The 21,385-nt window shown below is 42.3% G+C and overlaps 1 protein-coding gene and 1 pseudogene across 2 annotated transcripts; both read left to right on the top strand.

The window, feature by feature from the left end:
* Positions 1 to 6,175: 6,175 nt before the first annotated feature.
* LOC306767622 (NLR family CARD domain-containing protein 3-like) lies at positions 6,176 to 11,411 on the top strand (annotated as a pseudogene). Its single transcript has 6 exons — positions 6,176 to 6,461; positions 6,626 to 8,317; positions 8,429 to 8,545; positions 10,276 to 10,449; positions 10,536 to 10,582; positions 10,872 to 11,411. The product of its transcript is annotated as an NLR family CARD domain-containing protein 3-like (transcript).
* Positions 11,412 to 15,648: 4,237 nt separating this feature from the next.
* LOC306767751 (photoreceptor outer segment membrane glycoprotein 2-like) lies at positions 15,649 to 19,531 on the top strand (the record flags this gene model as incomplete). Its single annotated transcript, XM_079255867.1, has 3 exons — positions 15,649 to 16,229; positions 18,880 to 19,126; positions 19,277 to 19,531. 3 exons carry the CDS (start codon positions 15,649 to 15,651, stop codon positions 19,529 to 19,531), a joined length of 1,083 nt encoding a protein of 360 aa, XP_079111993.1.
* Positions 19,532 to 21,385: the final 1,854 nt, after the last annotated feature.

Genomic DNA, 21,385 nt, shown 5'->3' with positions numbered 1-21,385 from the left:
GTCCAAGCAGCAGGAGGAGTTTAGCAGATGTACGATTTCCCACAGATCTTTGCTGGCATAAAACTGTCTCATTGTGTTTAAACTGGTTTTAAATGGACACAGTATTTTTCCTGAAGCTGCTGCTCGCCTGATATTCTGGATTTTCTGCAGTAATTTAACTTTTCTTCAAAGTGACTCGAGGGTTTGTCAGCCTGTCAACTACAGCGAATGAGGCTCAAATGTTGTGACGGTTTTTGGTAAAAATGTCAGAGAAACAAGACTTTCTAACATTTCTCAGTTGTAAAAAACAAGAGTGCAGTTTCTTTTTATACTTATCACAACAAGTGGTATCTGAATACTCAAAAAAGTATCAAAACTGATGTTTTGACAAGCAGATATTCAAGTATCGACTCCAGAACATCAAACTTTAAAACAATATGTAAGAAATAAATAAATGAATAAAAAAACAAATAAATAACATGAGGTTTTTTTATTTTAATTTTGTGTTTTTAATGGAAAAAGTCATCCAGTCCTTCTGACCTCCACATGTGGACGTTTTGTCCTTTATGCATCAGTCGTTATGTGCGATGCTTGGAAGACCCGTGTAACTCATGTGACTGTTTGTTTTGGTGGACAGATGCAGGTTTTTTTTTTTTTTTTTTTAGTTTTTTATTTTTAGAGTTTTCCAGTAAAGCTGAAATGAAATTTTCTGAGGAAAAACTACAGAATGTTGTGCAGTGAGGTTTGCAATCTTTCAGCAGAACTGCAGAACTGGTTCTCAAGTTGGCCCATCACACAAGTGAAGGAATGCAGTTTTGTTTTCATGACTTGATGATTGATGGGTTTGTATACCAGGTAAATTTACAAGGAAGCCATCACAGTTCATTAGAACCATTTGAACAGAAGATACAGCTGCAGGCTGCAGCGTGTAATCATACAAAGGATGAGGAAGAGCAAAATCAGCTGGTAATAACAGGCGGTAAGGCCCATTTCCCATCCAGGTTGCAGCCTACTGTCTGCAGTTTTCTTTCACTGGGAACAGCTGCTCAGTCAACGAAAAGTGAAAATCAGAAACAAGCCAGTCCTTCAGCTTTTAGGTATATCAGAAATAAAGACTGAGTGAATTACCGCTGAAAACCGGGTCTTGTTCTGTGGAACAGAGCAGGAAGAAGTAGATGTTCGCAGCACTGAGTTCAATAAGCAACTCGTTCTGTCGCTTTGTGTCCATTATGGCTCAAAATCCTAAAACTCTCTCCAGTTAAAAACCTTTTTGGTCCCAGTTTACGCTCTTTGTCCATATCGTCACTTTGGTCCAAATCCTTCAGATTGTCCCCTTTATCACAAACTCTAAGATTTAGTTTGAGAGTTCAATAAACTCCTCATGTCCCAGATAAAGTCTCTGTTCTGTTTGCGTCTACAGGTAACGATCAGTCTGGGCGGACTAAAACAACCTGTGGAGCTCCGCAGGGTTCCACTGTGGGGTCACTGCTGCTCCCACTCAAATGATGAAGAACTACTAAATCTGTTACCATAGTTACGCTGATGACACACAAATCTACAAAACCATCTCGCCAGGAGGCGATAGTCCAATCCAAACGGACCAATGCTTTGATCCAATGAAAGATTGGATGTGATTGGATGTCCCAGAATTTCCTTCAGTTAAACAAAGACAACACTGTCAAGGAGACGAGGAAGAAACATCAGTCAGCAATCAGCTTCAGACGGTTACGTTAAACACCAATGACAAAGACAGATGTCTGGGTCTGGTTCTGGACTTAGACCTGATTTCACCATCACATTAAGACAGATGTGAAGTCACATTTTATCACTTAAAGAACATCTGGAGGATTAAAGACTGATGACTCAGCAGGATTTCTGCATTTATCTTTAGCAGAGTGAGACTACTGTAACTCTGTCCTTCCATTAGACAGCTGCAGTTGGTCCAGAAACCTGCTGATCCCGTCCTCACTAAGACCAAAAAAGTGGATCATAGGAGTCAAGTCCTCAGATCTTCACACTGGCTTCCTGTCTGCACTGTAAAATCCAGCTGTTAGTTTATAAAACACTGAACTCCCAGAAACCTGCAGGTCTGCTGAAACTCTGCTACTTTCAGTCAAAGTTAAAAACTTTCATAGTTTCTGGAATTAACTGGAAAAAACTTTCTCCAACTGGTACTTTAATTTCCTGCATTTTATCTTTTTATTTCTTCTTTTAATGGACTTTCAATGTAAAGTTTGTTTTAATGCTCCCTGCAGCCTGCTGACGTTGTCTTGTACTTGTGTTATATAAACAAACCTGTCTTGCCTTGTCACGATGCTCCCTGAAGCCCCGCCCCCTGGTTGTCATGGTAATATCTACCCACTGATGAAGATATTACTTGTAAAAGCAGCTGAACGAAGAGCAGAAGCATCCAGACGCTGCTGCAGCTGCAAGATGAGCAGAAAGGTAAGCAGAGCACACCTGAGCATGTGCACCTGCAGGATGTAACTAAACGTTAATAGCTGGATAATTAAATATTTTTAATTATTTATTTAACCTTTGATGGCATGGTGTTGCCTTCAGGCAACAAACTACACATCTGGTCCTCACACTGCCCTTTTAACTGTTTCAGAAGAGGTAAAAATAAAATGCCTACCACCAGACGTGTCGTAACAAAAAGTGCACGTGACCTTTAGTCGGCAGTGGAGCTAAATGTTGCTGTTTGGCAACATGACGTCACTTTTGTCCATGTTTTTATTTGTAATGAATTTACATGTGTCCATAAAAATGGGAGCAAGTATTTTGGATCCTTCTAAGAGTCCTTCTGTCATTATTAGTATGCTGAAACTGTTCTTGTGTTTGTGGCTGTGCAGTTTGGTTCAGTGTGTAGAATGACACAGCAGAAGTTGGGTCTTTATCCCGTCAGGAAAAATGCACATGCACGCGTCATGTGCATGTAGATGGGGGAAAAAGGCTTCAGCACATGTTCAAAATGCTGCTTCTTTTCCTCGTTGTTAAAGGCAATGACGAGGAGACCGTTTATTACCGCTGTTTATCTGTTTGTCAGCAACTTTATGCAAAAACCACTGGATGGATGTGTTTCTGAGAACGGGTCTTGGTCGCTTAGATGAGCAGGATCAGCCTCTGGATGCAGGAGTGTTGTGAAGAATTCTTTCTTGTTGCGAGATAAAACCATTTTCAGTCTATTTGCATTTTACTCCACCATAAGAACTCTGTGTTCTCAGCTAAAATGTACAGAAGCTCCAAACAGGTTTGGAAGACATCAGTGACAGACCTGGATATGATCCAGATCTACATTTATGACAGATGTTATAAAAGAACCACCAAGACCCCACAAAATGTGCTGAAATATAATTTATTCTAGAGCATAAAAATATGTGAACTTATTTTTTTACCTCTTTTTTTTTCTCATCTTTACTGTGTTTTATGAATGCACCTCCTTCATATGAAATAAATTAAATGACACTAACTGAATTAAATGTACTTTTTCTAAAACTTCTGCAGAAAAGTTAAATTTAAAAGTTTATTACAGCTCAAAGATGCCTTTTTAGGGTTTAAACCAGAAAAAAAATGAAATTCTGTTGAAATGTCACAAATCAGGTCTGTTCTGGCAGCCGGATAAGGAAACAAATCAGACTCTCAGCTGCTGGAAAACCGTGTCTGCAGATGTTACTTCATGTTTGTATTGCGACGGAAAACCGAAGTGTCTTCCAGATCATAACCACACCTTGTTAACAGATCTCTGGATGGTTTCATTGTCTTGATGAGTAAGTTGTCAAACACCTTAATAAGTCTCTCAAACCAACAGCTTCCAAACTGCATCAGAACTCACATTACTTATATCTCATATGAACACCTTTCCCATAGACTCCCATGTTAAAAAGACCAACTTCACAGCAGAAATAAACATGTTTACAGCCTGGTACAAAAATCCATTTTTGGTTTAAAAGGTCAGGTTTACCTTCATGACAACTGTGGGGGGAGAAATTTTTTCTAATTCCTCCGTTTATAAGTAATTTAATTGCGAAATTTGGCATATTTAGGAGTGTATCCTTAATGCACTGGCTTACCTGGACTGAAGAGGAATTTAGGGACAAATTTACCTAAAAAGTCTAATTGTTATATAACTGGTAAGATCTTCTGTCAATCAGGATCTTATGCACATTTGTGAGTGCTGATTGATCCAAATGACCCCGGTGCCACCAAGCCAAATCCCCACCCTCATGTGCAATCTCAAAATGGGGAGCCCAGCTCTTTGACATGGATGCACAATGATGCACGTAGTCACACGGGCACAGCTGAAGCCGAATCTGTGAATCCCAGTCTGCGTGTGCAATCTAGAATTTTCCGTGGGGCTGAACCACAGTTTGAGGTTGATTTAGTGATTGTGTAAAAGTGCAAACGTGTTACAAACGTGTTACATGGTTTTCAGCATGGTGAGTTTGGAGAGAAACCATGACTTAGAAAAGAAATCTGACACACAAATAAACACTGTATGGGAGCAAATTTATGAAAAAGTTAATGGTGTTGGTTAAATGCGAACAGAGGATGAAGTAAAAAGACGGAATAAAAACATTAGAAGGTAAATTACAGAAAAATAGCCAAAGAAATCCAGCTATTGGGGAAAAAAAAACCTTTTGGTTTTGGTTAATGACTGCTGCATGCGTGAAAACCTGATGACCATCCGGTGACATTTAGGACTTGGACAGCACATCTTGAGATCCAAGTTGCAACATCTGTCATCTGCAGGTGTGCGTGACTCCTCTCCACGTCCATCCTGAGTTCCTCTAAAAGCTCCAAACTACTGGACAAGCCAGATATTTTGATGATTGTTTCCTTGTTTATCCAACAAATCTTCACACGAAGGTGAAAAACGCGTCTCTTTGCTTTGTTTCAGTGTCTCCTTGTGATAAAAACTGCAGCCATGTGCGCAATGATACTCAGACTGTCTGCACGTCCTTTTGACACGTATTAAGTATTGACTCAGTTTCTATCAGCAACATTGCTCCCAGGTTTAATAAATCATGTTGCAGGTGTTAATATATTTACATGTTCTCCCCCATATTAAATATGTTACACGTACTAACAGATGTGCTGTTTTTGCACCATTAAAGACACAATCCTCAATGGTCGCGGTTAATAAATCAGCTTGTAATTTTTTGTTGTGTGTGCTTTTGCACACGTTTTAGTGTGCAAACTTTAGTAGATCCGATTCTACTGCACGCATAAGCTCACTGTGTTTTTATCAAGTAGAAAAATCAGTAGTCGTATCAGCTTTATGACTTTAATGTTCATTTTAAAAAAGAAAGAGGGGGCATGGGAGGGGGCAATCTGTGGATTGTGTTACCTATCTTGACACTTAAAACATGTAGTTTATGATACTTTTCAATGAAATGTTCATTTTCATTAGAATGGGCCTCTGGGGGATGACTTACCAGTACACACTTACTGGGCAGAAATGAGACTGATGGCTTGTCAAATATAAAAATATATCTGCATCGGAGCACATAAACAGCAGCAACTGTCTTTCAAGATCATGTTTCAGCCTCAAACTGGGCAACACAGTTAGTAATCCTTCCACTTTCTGTGCAAAAGAGGCCAGAAGAAAGCACTTCCTAAAAGCACAGAGCATGTTTAATGAGAAGATCTGCAGGTTTTCACATGTTGTGGCTGAAAAGTCATGTTGATAAGCTGTTTCTGTTTAGGAAGCTTCACAGTGTTGTTTGATCTGTTGCTGCTGTCATTTATTCAGTCATTTTTGTATTCAGTAGTGTTCATTATGGTCATGTTATTAATATGTCAATACAATTAAATAAAGGGGGGGGGGGGGGGGGTTGACTTGACTTAACACAGTTGTGTTAAATTAGACTCATGCAGGTTTGTTTCATTGGATCACAATGAAATGCGTTGAACTGATAATCAGATTATGTCTTCCAAATGCGTTGAGACGTCTTTGTTTTTGGTGCGACACAAATAAAGTTAAATTACATTGTATTGGATGTTTAATACTTTTTGGGATTTCCTTTGATGATGTGCATTGAAAAACAAGTGATATGAATGTCACCTTTGAGACTTTTGGACATTTAGTGTCCTGTCATGTGCTGAGCAGGAATGATGGTGAACAGAGAAAATCTGACTCAGTTTTAAACAAAATTTTTCCTCATGACTTTTTAAAAAAATATGGCAGGTAAAGAAGATGGCCAGCTCGACACTGGAGGAGGTGCTCCTGAGAGCTCTGAAGGATCTGGGAGACAACGAATTAAAAGAGTTCAAGTGGTACCTGCAGAAACCCGAGGTTCTGGGTCGCTTCCCAGTCATCCCGAGGAGCCGACTCGATCAAGCCGACAGGACGGACACAGTGGATCATATGCTGCAGACCTACTGTGAACACACACTGGAGGTGACGAAAAAGGTTTTGAAGAAGCTTGATCGACAGGATCTGGTGCAGGTTCTGATAGATCCGAAGTCCGGAGCAGTAGTAGGTGAGTCTTTAAGCCTTCAAAGTCAAACCAAAGAAAAGATGGGAAGAGACATTTAACTTTTTTAATCTGAAAACTTTATTTGTCCCTTTTCCAATTTCATTTTAAAAATAGTTTTCATTTGATTTGATTTTATTTCATGGATAATTTTTGGTTTGTTTATTTAGAGGATGTCCCTGAGTGCCAGAAACCTCTCAAGTCTAGCCTCATCAAAAAATTCCAGTGTTCTGCAGAAAAAGTGAAAAAAGGAGGAAAATCAAAGACTCACGATGAAAACTACACAGAAATCTATCTGACAATAGAGGAAACCAACGACATTAGTTTGGAACATGACGTGAAACATGTTGAAGCAGCTTCCTGGAAACCAGTAAGACCAGACAAAACCATCAGGCATCAAGACATCTTTAAACTCCCACCTGGAAGAGATGAACCAATCAGAACAGTGATGACAAAGGGAGTGGCTGGCATCGGGAAAACGGTCTTGACACAGAAGTTCACTCTGGACTGGGCTGAAGACAAAGCCAACCAGGACATCCAGTTCATGTTTCCATTCACTTTCAGAGAGCTGAATGTGCTGAAGGAGAAGAAGTTCAGCTTGGTGGGACTTGTTCATCACTTCTTTGCTGAAACTAAAGAAATTAGCACCTTTGAAGAGTTCCGGGTCGTCTTTATCTTTGACGGTCTGGATGAGTGTCGGCTTCCTCTGGACTTCCGTAACAATAATATTGTGACAGACGCTACAGAGTCCACCTCAGTGGATGTGCTGCTGACAAACCTCATCAGGGGGAAACTGCTTCCTTCTGCTCACATCTGGATAACCACACGGCCTGCAGCAGCCAATCAGATCCCTCCTGACTGTGTTGGCATGGTGACAGAGGTCAGAGGGTTTGACAAAGCCCAGAAATTGGACTACTTCAGGAAGGTGTACCAAGATGAGAAGCTTGTAGGAGAAATTATGCCTTATATTGAGACATCACAAAGCCTCCACATCATGTGCCGCATCCCGGTCGTCTCATGGATCACTGCTGTGGTTCTGGAGGATGTGCTGAAAACCAGAGAGGGAGGAGAGCTGCCCAAGACCCTGACTGAGCTCTACACCTACTTCCTGGTGATTCAGTCCAAACTGAAGGGAGGAACTGATTCAGAACCACAGTGGAATCAACCAATTAAGGAGAAGATTCTCGAGCTGCTCGATCAGTCTCAATCTACACTGGTATGTTCAACAAGATCTTCAAAGAAGAGACTGTGCTGCACCAAGACAAGGTGTTCTACTTCGTACACTCAAGTGTTCAGGAGTTTCTGGCTGCACTTTATGTTCATCTGAACTTCGTCAACAATGACATCAATGTGCTTGAAGAACCGCAAGGAAATTACTGGATGCCCAAGCTAACAAGACGCAAAACTAATCTCCATCAACTGGCAGTAGACAAGGCCATATACAGTCCAAATGCACACCTGGACTTGTTCCTCCGCTTCCTTGTGGGGCTGGCATCACCCACCTGTCAGGTTCTCCTCAAAGGCCTGCAGAACCAGGCTCCAAATGGCCCACAGTTAAATCAGGAAACAATCAAATACATCAAAGACAGGCTCAACAATTCTCTGTCTGTAGAGAAAAGCATCAATCTGTTCCACTGTCTGAATGAACTGAATGATCGCTCTCTGGTGGAGGGGGTCCAGCAGTCCATGAGTTCAGGGCGTCTCTCCACCGAGAAACTGTCTCCAGCACAGTGGTCAGCGCTGGTCTTCATCTTACTGTTCTCAGAAAAAGATCGGGATTCATTTGACCTGAAGAAATTCTCTGCATCAGAGGAGGGTTTTCTGAAGCTGCTTCCGGTGGTCAAAGCTGCAAAAAGAGCTCTGTAAGTGGAAGATACGTATCATACGGCTCAGTTAGGAGGTGTTTGTCATTTTAAAAACCCCAGGATGTTTAAATGAAAAAATAAACCTTTTTTTCTTCACATTTCTTTCAGTCTGAGTTCGTGTAACCTCTCAGAGAAAAGCCTTGAAGCTCTGTCCTCAATCCTCAGCTCCCAGTCCTGCAGTATGAAAGAACTGGACCTTAGAACAACCATATCGAGGATTCAGGAGTAAAGAAACTGTCTGCTGTCTTGGAGAGTCCAAACTGCTCACTTGATATTCTCAGGTCAGGAGTTAGCTTTTTTTTTTTTTGGCTAATTAAATTTTCCTCCAGGTCTGTAATGTGGCTTCATTCAGCTTTGGGATGAAAGATTAGGGCTGTGATGATATGCTTCTATTCCGATTTGATTCCGATTTTTTTGAGTGCCAATTTGATTTAAACTGTGATTCTAAAAATTTCTCTGATGATGCCTTTGACTTTTGTAGATTAAAAACAAAAAAAAAAAAAATGTAGAAAACTTTCTTTGCTTGTCATTTTTCTTGTATTCAATTAGGAAAAAACAACCCAGTAGCCAGATCATCATTCTGCTGCTATATAAGTCATACATCCATTGTTACTGGTTTTTCTGTCTGCCTGTCACCAACATAACTCATGTTATTGAGTTATGTTAATTTGATTTTCAGGATTTTGGAGATGAGCAGGATTTCCACCTGGATACAGCATGTTTGTTAAAAGATTCTTTAATTTGTGGAGATAAAGATAATTTTACCATTAGAGATTCTAACTAAGAAATAATACCCATGATCATTGGTATAGACAATGAAAAATTAGTCATGTTTGGCGCCGGTGTACTCTGCAAGGGCTTCTACGCTTATATTGTTTTGAAAATCACAAGACCTCCAGTTGAAGGGTTAGACACTTAGGTTGGAATCCAAGGTGTCCATCAATACAGCTATAGTAATGGAGAGCTTGGCAGTGATGGAATATTAGTGCCTCAGATAGCAGATATTTCTCTTCTCGAATAAATTTTGATATAAAAATAGTGATATTTGAGTAATTTAGGTAAATTTTATGCGGCTATGTTTTATATTTTAATCCATTAACACACAAACAACAAAGACAATTCTGTTGCCATATTATAACCTTAGTTTGACATTGTATCAACAAGAAAGGGTGATTATGGAAAAGCAGTCACCTTGTCACAGCAGTAAACCAAAGCCAACAAAAACTAATTCATGCTTCTGTTTTCAAATCTTATTGAGAATAATTATGACTGGATCAAACAGAATACTCTGTATGTGACTGATGTTCATCTTCAGGCTTACTAGCTGCAAGCTGTCATGGAGAAGCTGCGATAGTCTGGCTGCAGTTATCAGTGCCCAGTCCTCCAAACTGAAAGTATTGGATGTAAGCAACAACAGCCTGCAGGACGCAGTTTGGAGAATCCAATGAAATTCTCAGGTTTGCTTTTCTTTTACTTCTGAGCATGTAAATATTGTATACACTTTGGAGTCATGTTTGGAAATCTTAAACAAAGACAAGTTCATTCATTCATTCATTTTCCGAACTGCTTATTCCAATTCAGGGTTGTGGGGAAGCTGGAGCCTATCCCAGCTGGCTTTGGGCAACAGGCAGGGTACACCCTGGACAGCTTGCCAGTCCATTGCAGGGCCACACAGAGAGATGAACAACCACACTCATGCTCACACTCACTCCTAGGGGAGTGACCTTAGAGTGACCAATTAACCTAACATGCATGTCTTTGGATGGTGGGAGGAAGCCAGAGTACCTGGAGAGAACCCATGCATACACGGGGAGAACATGCAAACTCCACACAGAAAGACCAAACCAGCCAAGGATTGAACCAGTGACCTTCTTGCTGTGAGGCCACAGTGCTAACCACTGCGCCACCGTGCAGCCCACAAAGACAAGTTTTGAACTGTAAATCTGTGTGGTTAGGCTGTCAGGCTGCCAGGTGACAGAAGAGGGCTGTACTTCTCTGACTTCGGCTCTGATGGCCAACCCCTCCCATCTGAAAGAACTGGACTTGAGCTACAACCATCCAGGAGACTCGGGAAAGAAGATGCTGTCAAGTAGAGTGAAGGATCAACAATGCCGACTGGAAACTCTTATGTACGAGCTGAAAGTGACATTAAATGCCTTGTGTTACCTACAATCTGATGAATATTTTTAAGTTAAATTTGGTTTTGTCCCTGCAGAATTGACAACTGTGGAGAGCAGCGGCTGAAAGACGGTCTGAAGAAGTGTAAGCAACTTCCATTTAACTAGGCAGAAACCAGTTTGCCCTATGTTTCGGCTACATTCGGCACATATGACTCAGTTACAGCATTGTCAAGTGTTGTGTGACCTATATGTGGTCCAGATGTCAGTTTTTAGCCTGGATGTTTAGGCAAGTACCTTGTAGGTCATAACAGGTCCTGATACAGGAAGCCTGCCTTACAGCTGTGTCCTCGTAGACCACATGTGGCGCTTCTAGCAACACGAATCCCATAGAAATGGATGACAAATGTCAACCTGCTACTTGTGTCTTTTAGATACCTGTCAGCTTGAGGTGAATCTGAACACACTTCACAGAAACCTGAAAGTGTCTGAAGATGGCAAGAAGGTGACAGTGGTAAGAGAAGAGCAGCCATACCCTGACCATCCAGAGCTCTTCGATCACTGCTGCTGGCAGATGCTGTGTACAAATGGAGTGACTGGGCGTAGTTACTGGGAGGTGGAGAGGGAGGGGTGTGTCATCATACTGTAAGTTACAAAAGGATCAGCAGGAAGGGAAGCTGTGCAGACTGCAGGCTTGGCTGGAACGATCAATGCTGGAGTCTCATCTGCACTGAAAACTGCTATACCTTCTGGCACAACAAGAGGGAAACGGTGGTCCCGTTCTCACATCCAGCAGGGTGGGAGTGTATGTGGACCAAACTGCTGGGATTGTGTCCTTCTATAGTGTCGCCTCCAGCTCCATGACACACCTCCACACTTTCTATGCCACCTTCACCGGCCCTGTCTACCCTGCCTTTGGGTTCGGGTTTGGGTTCTGGTCTTACGATTCGTCAGTCTCTCTTTGTGAGCCGTAGGATCTCCACCAGCTGGCAGTTCCACAACTGTGGTGTGAAGCAGCACATAAAACCATTTTCTGATGATTGTAAGCGACTTTTCCTTGTTTTGTTGAAAGTTTGTGATGTTACTTATATTCCTCTTGTTTTGAAAAAAGTACCAGAATCAGTGCTGTAAATTGTTAACATGCGTTTAATCCAGTAGTTCTCAAACTTTTAGAGCCACAACATCTGAGATAACATTTGTTCATGACCCCCACCCTCACGCAACTACTGAGGTTAACTGTATGATACACCAAATGGGTCATCTTGAAGCATCTCCTAAATGTAAAGCTGGAAAACTCAGAATCTTCATGTATATGGAGGATGAAATGGGTTTTGGTGGATTTGGTGCAGCAAAAATGTCAAATTCCATTTTTTGATGTGGCAGCGTGTTTAAAAAAAGGCTAATTTCACAGATTTATCTCTGCATTGTTAGTTTAATGTTGACAATCCGGGTAAAAGTCCTGGACTGATGACAACAAACAGGCAGCAAACAAAAGAAAGGAATGGTTATTTATACAGTGAGGAGAACTAATCCAGCGAGGAGCAGGCAGAGCAATGGCAAAGTAAGACCCGAGGTCTGTACAATGAAGCCTCATTAACATACCCCGGATATCTCTGGTTGACTTACATGATGACAAGAGCTCTTCAGAAACTCTGTAATGAAAGCCAGGTTTGCCCATCACTCACATAAAAGGGGCAGAGTTTGCAGCCTTCAAATAATCACAGACATGGAGAAACCCTACAGAGCAGCTACTTCACCATGGAGGAGGCAAGTTATTCCATTAAAATACACAGAATTTGGATACATCATCCAAACCAAAAACCACAGCAACAACCTGGAAGGAAAACTGGCAGGAAACTGGTGGCAAACAGTAAAACTGATTTTATTTTTCAGCTGATAACATGTTAAACGTGTTTGTGTTGCAGCTCACAACATTTCTTCCAACAAATGCTGAATATCTGGGTTGAACTGGTATTTTCTCAGTGAACTGCAGGCTTTGAGGAAGAGGATGCTGGTCTCTGGGTTTGAATCTGTTAACTACTTTTCAAAGTTTAAAATGCATTGATTTACCATTGATTTTTTTTTAACAGTTTGCAGTGTGTTTACTTATCTGGGTTTATGATTATAAGTTGTGTAATTACTCTTGCAAATCCTTGATTATAAAGTGAAAGCTGGCGAAGTAACTAATAAATATTTATGTTTGTGTTTTTGTTTTTTTTTTAAATGTTCAAGTCTGCTTCAAATGAGTTATTTCAACCTTTTTAAAAAAATACATTTTAACTTTTGGATTATTTTATTGCATATTAATTTATTAATCTCATGTTTTATTTGAATGGGACTGTAGCATACAACACAGTTGAAATCTGCAGATCGCTCATTTCCATCCATAGCACCATAACAGAATATTTATGTGCAATGGTACCTGCTTATATATGTATTTTATTTGTCTTTTTTATGTTGGAAAAGCAAAACAACGCACATACGTTTACAAAGAAATTATACTTAACATAATACAAATTTCCAGTCAAGTACTTATGCTTTTTTTATTCATCAAGTATAAAAGAATCGGCATTGGCTTCCCAAATGCATATTTATATATTGTAATGTTATATTTATTTCATATAAAATACTGACACACCATTTCACCCATTGCAAAAGCTTCCAGAATATCTTTCAGATTATAAACAGATTCAAGCAAGCAGCACCAATGTTCTGCAGACATGCAGATTTCAGCTGGACTAATATTATTATTATTATGATTATTATTGATAATAACAATAATAACAACAACAACAACAATAATAATAATAATAATAGCAATAATAGTACAAATTAAAACAAAAACACAATGTCCCTCAGAGCAACTTGAAGTCCATCATAATAGAATAGAATAACCCTACCTCAACTATTTCTCCTCCTCCCCCTCTTCTTTATGGTCTGTTTCTTTTGCTGGCAGCTATAAAATTCAACCCCCCCCCCCCGTCCCCCTGTGGTTTGCGATGGTATTGCTCCATTTGTTTCATCATGCTTTGGATCTGCAAGGTCTATGGAAATGTCCCAATTTAAGTGCCCGTCTGCATATTTGTCCTCTACAACAAACGTAAATAGGAATTTAGTGGTGGGCGGATAAATCTAAATATTGACAATACCGGCACCACTCTTGGTATCAATATCAATACATAAAGAAGAAACCTGGTTGTTAAACTAAAGTGACTCTCTGTCACAAATGGAACAGCCTGGGCTCTTTTCACTACAGAGCAGCTCTGTACTGGGATTCTTCTTAGACTCACCAGTTGAGATGCTACTCTCGAACACTGACAGACCAGCAGAGCTCCTTCAGAGACAGACTGCTGCACCCAAAGTGTCCAGGTCCTTGATTCCTGCAGCAGTTCCACTGGAAACTAGCACAGCTCCCTGTTCACCACAAGCACTCTAAATAAAATCCACTGTGATCTACTAATCTGCATAATTATTTTTTCTCATTTTTTAAAATTCATATATTAAAGAGGTCATGACACAAAAATGGCACTTTTTCGTGTTAAAACGTGTGGATTGATGTTGGTTGGAAGTATTTTGTTATGTTATGAATAAAGGGTCAGAAAAAGTACTTTGGTTTCATAAGTTTTTAAACAATTCTTTAAAAAAACACTTAGAGGACAGTGGAGACATGATAAGACCAGGTTATGACTCTTTTAACAAGTTGGCTTCTGGAGGAAACCTCTGTGAAGTTGTGTGGGTTGTTTCCCAGCTTCCTCCCACAGTCCAAACACATGCATGTCTGAATGTTCATCTCTGCTGGTTATGAGACGGACCAGGAACAACTCTAAAACCCCGTGACCCTCCATTTAAATAATCCATTATCTCCAGAAAATGAAGATTGTTCTGTGGAGATAATGAGATAAATGATCCTGTTACTACGAGAGAACATTAAAAACATGTGACTACGGTGGCTCTCAGCTTTTGGAGTTTCTGAACACCTGATGACTAAAAATCTACACGTAAGACTAAAAAACAACAAAGGATAAGATGTGACCAAATACTGACTGAAATCAGCTCTGTCACTTAGATACAATCATATTTGAAGTTTTAATATGATAGAAAATACAAAATGACTTTGCTATTGATGCAAAAGTTAACATTTTAATCGAAGAAATTAATCTTGCGTTAATTTTGACAGTTGTATCAAATGGTATCGTTTTGGTATTGATACCAAATGTGATTTCGCTAATTCCCGCTGAGTCCAGCCTTCAATCAACATCTTCCCAGGAGATCCTGCTTGTGTGCTGCTCTTTGGTTGGTTTGACTCTTCCAGCTCGAACAGACTCTGATGTAAAATGAACCGATGAACTGGAAGCAGCTTTCTGCTGACGTTCCAGCTGGAGCTCGGAGATTTCACAGTTTACAACAAGGCTGATTATCTGTAAGGAGATTACATGCGCAGGATGGAAAGTTAGCGGGTCCTTCAGACTGCAGTGTTTGCTTCATGGCTGAAACCGTGGCAGAGCTCATTTTGATGGAGGCTGATGGAGGTCAGAGCCAGCAGAGCCACAGTCTGACGCATGGAGGAATTCTGGTGCATCTTCAGGGAGCAGAAGGTAGCAGAAGCGGCAGCGTGATGCTCCGTTCCTGTTTGAAGTGAAGGTGAGAGTCCTCAGAGGAACATAACCAACACGTGAGCTGCTGTGTATTTTTTCAAAATGTTACACTGAGGAGAATTTAAGGAAATGCCGATGTGATTCATATCTTGGACATGTGGTTGTGCCTCAGGTCTGAGATATAATGAGCAGGAGCAAGTTTAATAAAACTCTGACCTTTCTTCTCTGCAGCTCTCGTGCTGCTTGCGTCTGAAGCTGTGGAGCATCTAAAATATCTCATTAAGCTGCTTATGACACCCTGCAGACTACGGGAACTGCTTTTCTTCCTCCTTTGGACAAAGGCCACTCCAAAGCAGGACCTCTGGCTTGATCGCAGCCGTGTGGACCTGATATGACCACATGTTTTCTTCATGATCTGAGGGTGAAGGATGAAAGATGGCTTACAGGTTGATGGATTTATTTGCATGACGAAATGTTTGCATTTTGTTCAGGGAGAAGTCGCCACGTTCGAGGTGTTTGCAATGCAGCACCTAGTGGATGTGAGTGGTACTGCAGCCTAAGTTTTTGACCATGTCTGCCTCTTCCTGGACGTGAGACTGATTAAAACAAGGCCAACATGGCATTAGGTAAGGTAACCTTCACTAAGACAGAGAGGGAGAAGCTGGCCGAGGTGCTCTGGCTGCTCAACTGGATCTCTGTAGTGACGGGAGCCATCCTCTTTGGCATGGGCTTGTTCCTCAAAGTGGAGATCCAGAAGTGGCAGGAAGTGATGTCAGAGCAGGGAATCCACTACGTGCCACACATGCTGATCACCACTGGCCTCGCCGCCTGCGGCATCAACTTCCTGGGTGGTCAGATCTGCCTGGACTGCACCGACACAAACAAGTTCCTACGCTGGAAGCTGGTGATGATGCCCTACGTCATCTGCACCTTCTTCTTCACTGCCTGCGTCCTGGCGGGGGCGCTCATGTGCTACAGCGTCCGCAGCCAGCTGGAGGAGTCTCTGTTCTTGGGCCTGAGGAACACCATGCTGTACTACAAGGATACGGATACGCCGGGACGCTGCTACCTGAAGAGAACTTTGGACCTGCTGCAGATCCAGTTCGAGTGCTGCGGGAATACCGGCTATCAGGACTGGTTCCAGATCCAATGGATCAGCAGCCGCTACCTGGACATGACCAGTAGTGCTGTGGTGGAGTAAGTGGAGCAAGAGCTGCTGAAGGTCTTTGATGTTTGTTGATCCCAGTCAGTCCTGCTGAATGGCAACAAATTCAGTTTAACTTCTTAATTTCTGACCCAATAAATTATCACCTTAATTTAACAAAATTTAAAATCCACATCTTTTGAGCCCCTTTTATAAAATAATTTGCAAATATGTACCGTTTATCACCATGCGATAAGTCAGAACTACTGCAGTACCAGAGATGTCCACCAGGGGGCAGAAGAATAGTACCAGGTTGTAAACTGCAGGGTTTTTACCACAAAATGATGGAAAAGGTCTCAGAAACTTTACATTTCCAAGGTGACACATTCAGCGTTAAAGGGTAATTTGGGTTTATGGATTTTCAATAGATTTTGCAGATTTAATGTCTATAAAATCAGCAAATATGTTACAAGACAAACAAATTCAAGCAAGTACAAAAAGCTTCAAGGATAGCAGGGGTGTTAAACTTCAGTCCTCGAGGGCCGGTATCCGGCAGGTTATGGTTGTTTCCTTCTACCAACACACCTGATTCAAATCTAATGGATCCAACAGCTTCTTGTCAACGTATTTAATAATTTCAGTCAGGTGTGTTGGAGCATGGAGACAACAAAAACCTGCAGGAAACCGGCCCTTGAGGACTGGAATCTGACACTGGTGAAGTAAAGGAAGCTCCAGGACATCCTAAAACAATGTTTCTCAAATCCAGTCCCCAGGCCCCCTGCCCTACATGATACTCCTCCAAAGCACCCAAGTCAGATTAACTTCTACATCAAGTTTCTTTGCAGCCTGTTAACGAGCCTTTATTTAATTTAGGTGTGTTAAAGTAGGGTTGCCTATGAAACATGCAAGGCAGGGGGGGCTGAGGACCGGAATTGAGAAACACTGTCCTAAAAGAACATCTGTAGTTCTTATTTACTTACTTAATGCAGATTCTGTACTTAATTGGTCCCCAGAAGCGTAGGTTTGGAGGAAGGAGGGAGCTTAAGCAAGGACGTCTCACAGACTGTAAACATTTTCAGATTGAGGCCGCAGCAGGTGAACCAGGAAAATACTAAGATTAAGGATTAACCAGCAGGGTTTAGCTCAGACTTTACATTTATGCAAACACACTTTGAGGGTCAGTTATATACCATCACAAAAACTCACAACAGGGTTGTATGTATTAGTATCAGGGGACATCAATGATCCGGTCTTCACCAGGGGCTGAAATTCAGTAACCATAGCCTCATTATGACACCAGGTCATGACTTACTGAGACAGAAACTAAAAGTCACAATCAGTGTGAAAAACTGTGTCCACCCTTACAGCTTCACAGGAATGAAGAGGGTTGAAGAGAGCAGCCAGGAGTTGCTGGATGAAGCCAGGCGGGAGGTTATAAGGTCATTTCCAAACCATTTCTACGGCGAGCGTGGCGGACATCCCAGCAAATTCGATCCAAAGTCAGACAGCAACACAGAGAAACAGTAAAATCCAAGAAGTACATCTCAGACTCTCCAGGCCTTGGTTAGCACGTCGAATGGGAACATTCAGGACAGTACAGCCAGAAAGAGACAAAATAAAGGTTGCAGAACAAAGTTTACGCCCAGTTTATACTTGCATGGCGTCCGGGTCAGCTCTGTCCGTGGACCTGCGGAGGTCCGATGTGCACCTCTTTGGACCTGATGTACGTCCCTGGCTACACCAATGGAGTTTCTTGGAAGTACGCTCTTGTGATTGAGTGTGATTACTTGTCACTGAATGCTTAGATATATGGCCAAGAGCCGCCATTTTTGTTCTAACACAAGAAACACTTGCCAGAACTCAAGCAAACCATCAAAAAACTGCCTGGAGTAGTTTGCTTTATGATACCCGCCCTGATGTCATCTGCTGAACTTAAGCTGGAGTATAAACACGCACACCGATGCAGACGCTGCGCGAGTATAAACCGGCCTTTACGTTTGGAAAGCTGCATCTGATTTCTGGAACAATGTTCTGTAGACGGACCAGGCCAACGTGGAATTCAGGAAAAAATTAAATATGGAATATCAGCACATACACCTTATACCAGCTGTCAGTCCGGTGGCGGTGGGATGATGATCTGGGCTTGTTCTGCCATCACTGAGTGGACCACAAACAAATCTGGATACCAAAGAATAACAGAGTCCATCTATCCGACAGCCATATCACGGCTGAAACTGGTTCCTACAACAGAACAATGATCCAAACACAGCAGCAGATCTACAACAGATCAAGTGAAGAAGAAAAACATCAAGGTGATGGCATGATCCGGTCGAAGTCCAGATGCTGGAAAGAAGAGTGGAGCAGAAATCCTCCAGAACCATGTGAGATACTGACAAAGTCACCCAGAAACACATAACTTCATGTTACGGAAGGAGCTTCTGCAAGTTGCTGGATCATCACACTGATTCTGACTTTTACTTTCTGTCGAGTGAATAAAATAAACACTAGATCTATCATGTCTATAGATCTCATCAGGGCCAGGCCTTTTAGCATGCAGCAAAGAACACGTCAGATTAAGCTGAGAACATCTTTACAATATGATCACCAGAGGACAGAAGAACCCAGAGAGGTTTCAGTTTTGCAGAACTGACGTGGCAGTTTTCCGACCAACTACTAACGGCATCCATCTTCTCCTCCCTGTAGCCGTCTGAGGAGTAACGTGGAGGGGAAATACCTGATGGACGGCGTTCCCTTCAGCTGCTGCAGCACCCTCTCCCCTCGACCCTGCATCCAGCAGAAGCTCAGCAAACCCTTGGCCCACTTCAACTATGACGAGCAAGACCTGCAGCTGAACTTGTGGCGGAGAGGCTGCCGACAAGCCCTGTTGGACCACTATACTGGCATCATGCAGTCCATTGGCCTCACCGTGCTCCTCATCTGGCTCTTTGAGGTAACCGCAGCAAATAGCTGTCCGATCAGAACCAAAAAACCCAATAAATAAATCTGAGAAAATGCCAACAGTCCAGTAGCTTCATGTGGGTTTCAGAAAGCACTCAAATTAAAAATGAACGGTAATAATTAATATTCATGTTCCTTCTAGTTGCTGGTTCTGACTGGAGTCCGGTACCTGCAGACGGCCATGGAGAACGTTCTCCGGCTGGGCGATCCCGAGTCGGAGTCAGAGGGTTGGATTCTGGAGAACAGTCTGGCAGAAACGGCCCGCTCCAACTTTAACATCATCAAGAACCTGGGGAAGTGTTACCAGGTGGAAGACGACCCGAATATCAATATCCCAACAGCAGCCGCAGAGCAGGAGGTACCATCCCAGCAGGTCCAGGTCCCGGTAACCAGCTAGCATCCAATTAGAACCCTGGTTGCAGAGCGGGAACCTCCCCCAGCTTCAGGAAGAGGTGTGACGGCATCAGCCAGTCTTCTGGCAGAAACTAAAACCACTGACGGTTTCTACTGGACCACGAATCGGTTCTAATAGAAAACAGACAAGTTCTCATGGACCACTGACAGCTTCTAATGGACCACAGACAGGTTCTAATGGCGCACAGATGGGTTCTAATTAACCACCAAGAGGTTCTAGTGGACTGCCGCCAGGTTCTAGTGAACCACCAACAGCTTCTGCTGGACCACCGATGGGTTCTAATGGACGAAAGATGGGTTCTAATGAACCACCAACAGGTTCCAGTGGACCACCGAAAGGTTCTAGTGGACCACTGACTGGTTCAAATGGACCACCGCCAGGTTCTAGACGACCCCCAATGGGTTCAAATGGACCATCAAAAGGTTCTAATGGGCCACCGACAGGTTTTAGTGGACTACTGACATGTTTTCGGGGACCACCAACAGGTTCTACTGGACAACCGACACATTTTAGATGACCACAGATTGGTTCAAATGGACCACCAACAGGTTCTAATGGGCCACGACAGGTTCTAGACGACCACCGACACGTTCTAGATGACCACTGATGGGTTCAAATGGACCACCGACAGGTTCTAATGGACCACGACAGGTTCTAGTGGACCACCGACACATTCTAGATGACCACTGATGGGTTCAAATGGACCACCGACAGGTTCTAATGGACCACGACAGGTTCTAGTGGACCACCGACACATTCTAGATGACCACTGATGGGTTCAAATGGACCATCAACAAGTTCTAATGGGCCACGGACAGGTTCTATTAGACTACTGACAGGTTCTAGGGGACCACTGGTCGGTTCTACTGGACCACCAACAAATTCCAGTGGACCACGGACAGGTTAAAATCGACCACTGACAGGTTCTAATGGGCCACCAACAGGTTCTAATTTCAGACCAGAAGTTCTGCTGCATACATATTCAGTTCTGATGATGAAGACATGTTTAAAAAAATGGTGCTTCAGCTGTTGACTGCAAATGGAAAACAGCTCAATAAAATGTTGAAGCTTGCGTTCTTCTCTTCCTCCTTTTTGGACCGTTGGTTCTGTCAGACTCTGGATGCAGACAGACCCCTTCCTCCGTCACACAGGTGGAATTACTCCCAGTTTGTTTCACAGACCTGAAACTGAAGTTTTTCTGTCATTTTGTCTTTTTAACAGCAAAACGTGTGAACTTCAGACTTCACACTCACACATACATACATACATACACACACACACACACACACACACACACACTGAGGTGTGGTCAGGTTAATAATACAATGGTTTATCTGTTTACTTCAGACAGAACAGAAACTTATTTAGCTGATCCAAATCCTCATCAATCATGTCTGAGTTTATCAATTCTTCCATCAGTTCATCACTCCAAAACACACACACACACACACACACACACACCTGTTTCACACATCCATCAGATTCTGTTCATTTCTATATCCTCTTAAACCAGTTCAGGGTCATGGGGGCGGAGTCTATTACAGCTGCTATCAGGTGGGTAGACCTGGACAGGTCACCAGTCCATCACTCCTCAGGCCAGTTCAGGGCGACCAGTTAAACCTCATCATGGTTTATTTACTGTGTTAGAAAGTTGGAGAAGATCCTCACCAGAGCTTCAGCTTGTACAGCTGGGACTCCACCTGTGACAGGTAACATCACCTGCAGCTGGTCCTGCAGTTCTGATCACGTGACGAAGCAGCTCGACGCGCTTCATCATTTGTTGCAGCTGCTGTTTTTGAGTCTGGCCACCAGAGGGAGCCAGAAACAGCAGTAGCA

The sequence above is a fragment of the Telmatherina bonti genome (assembly GCF_933228915.1).
Source record: "Telmatherina bonti genome assembly, chromosome: 16".
NCBI lineage: Eukaryota > Metazoa > Chordata > Actinopteri > Atheriniformes > Telmatherinidae > Telmatherina > Telmatherina bonti.
This window is presented reverse-complemented; position numbering and strand designations above follow the sequence as displayed.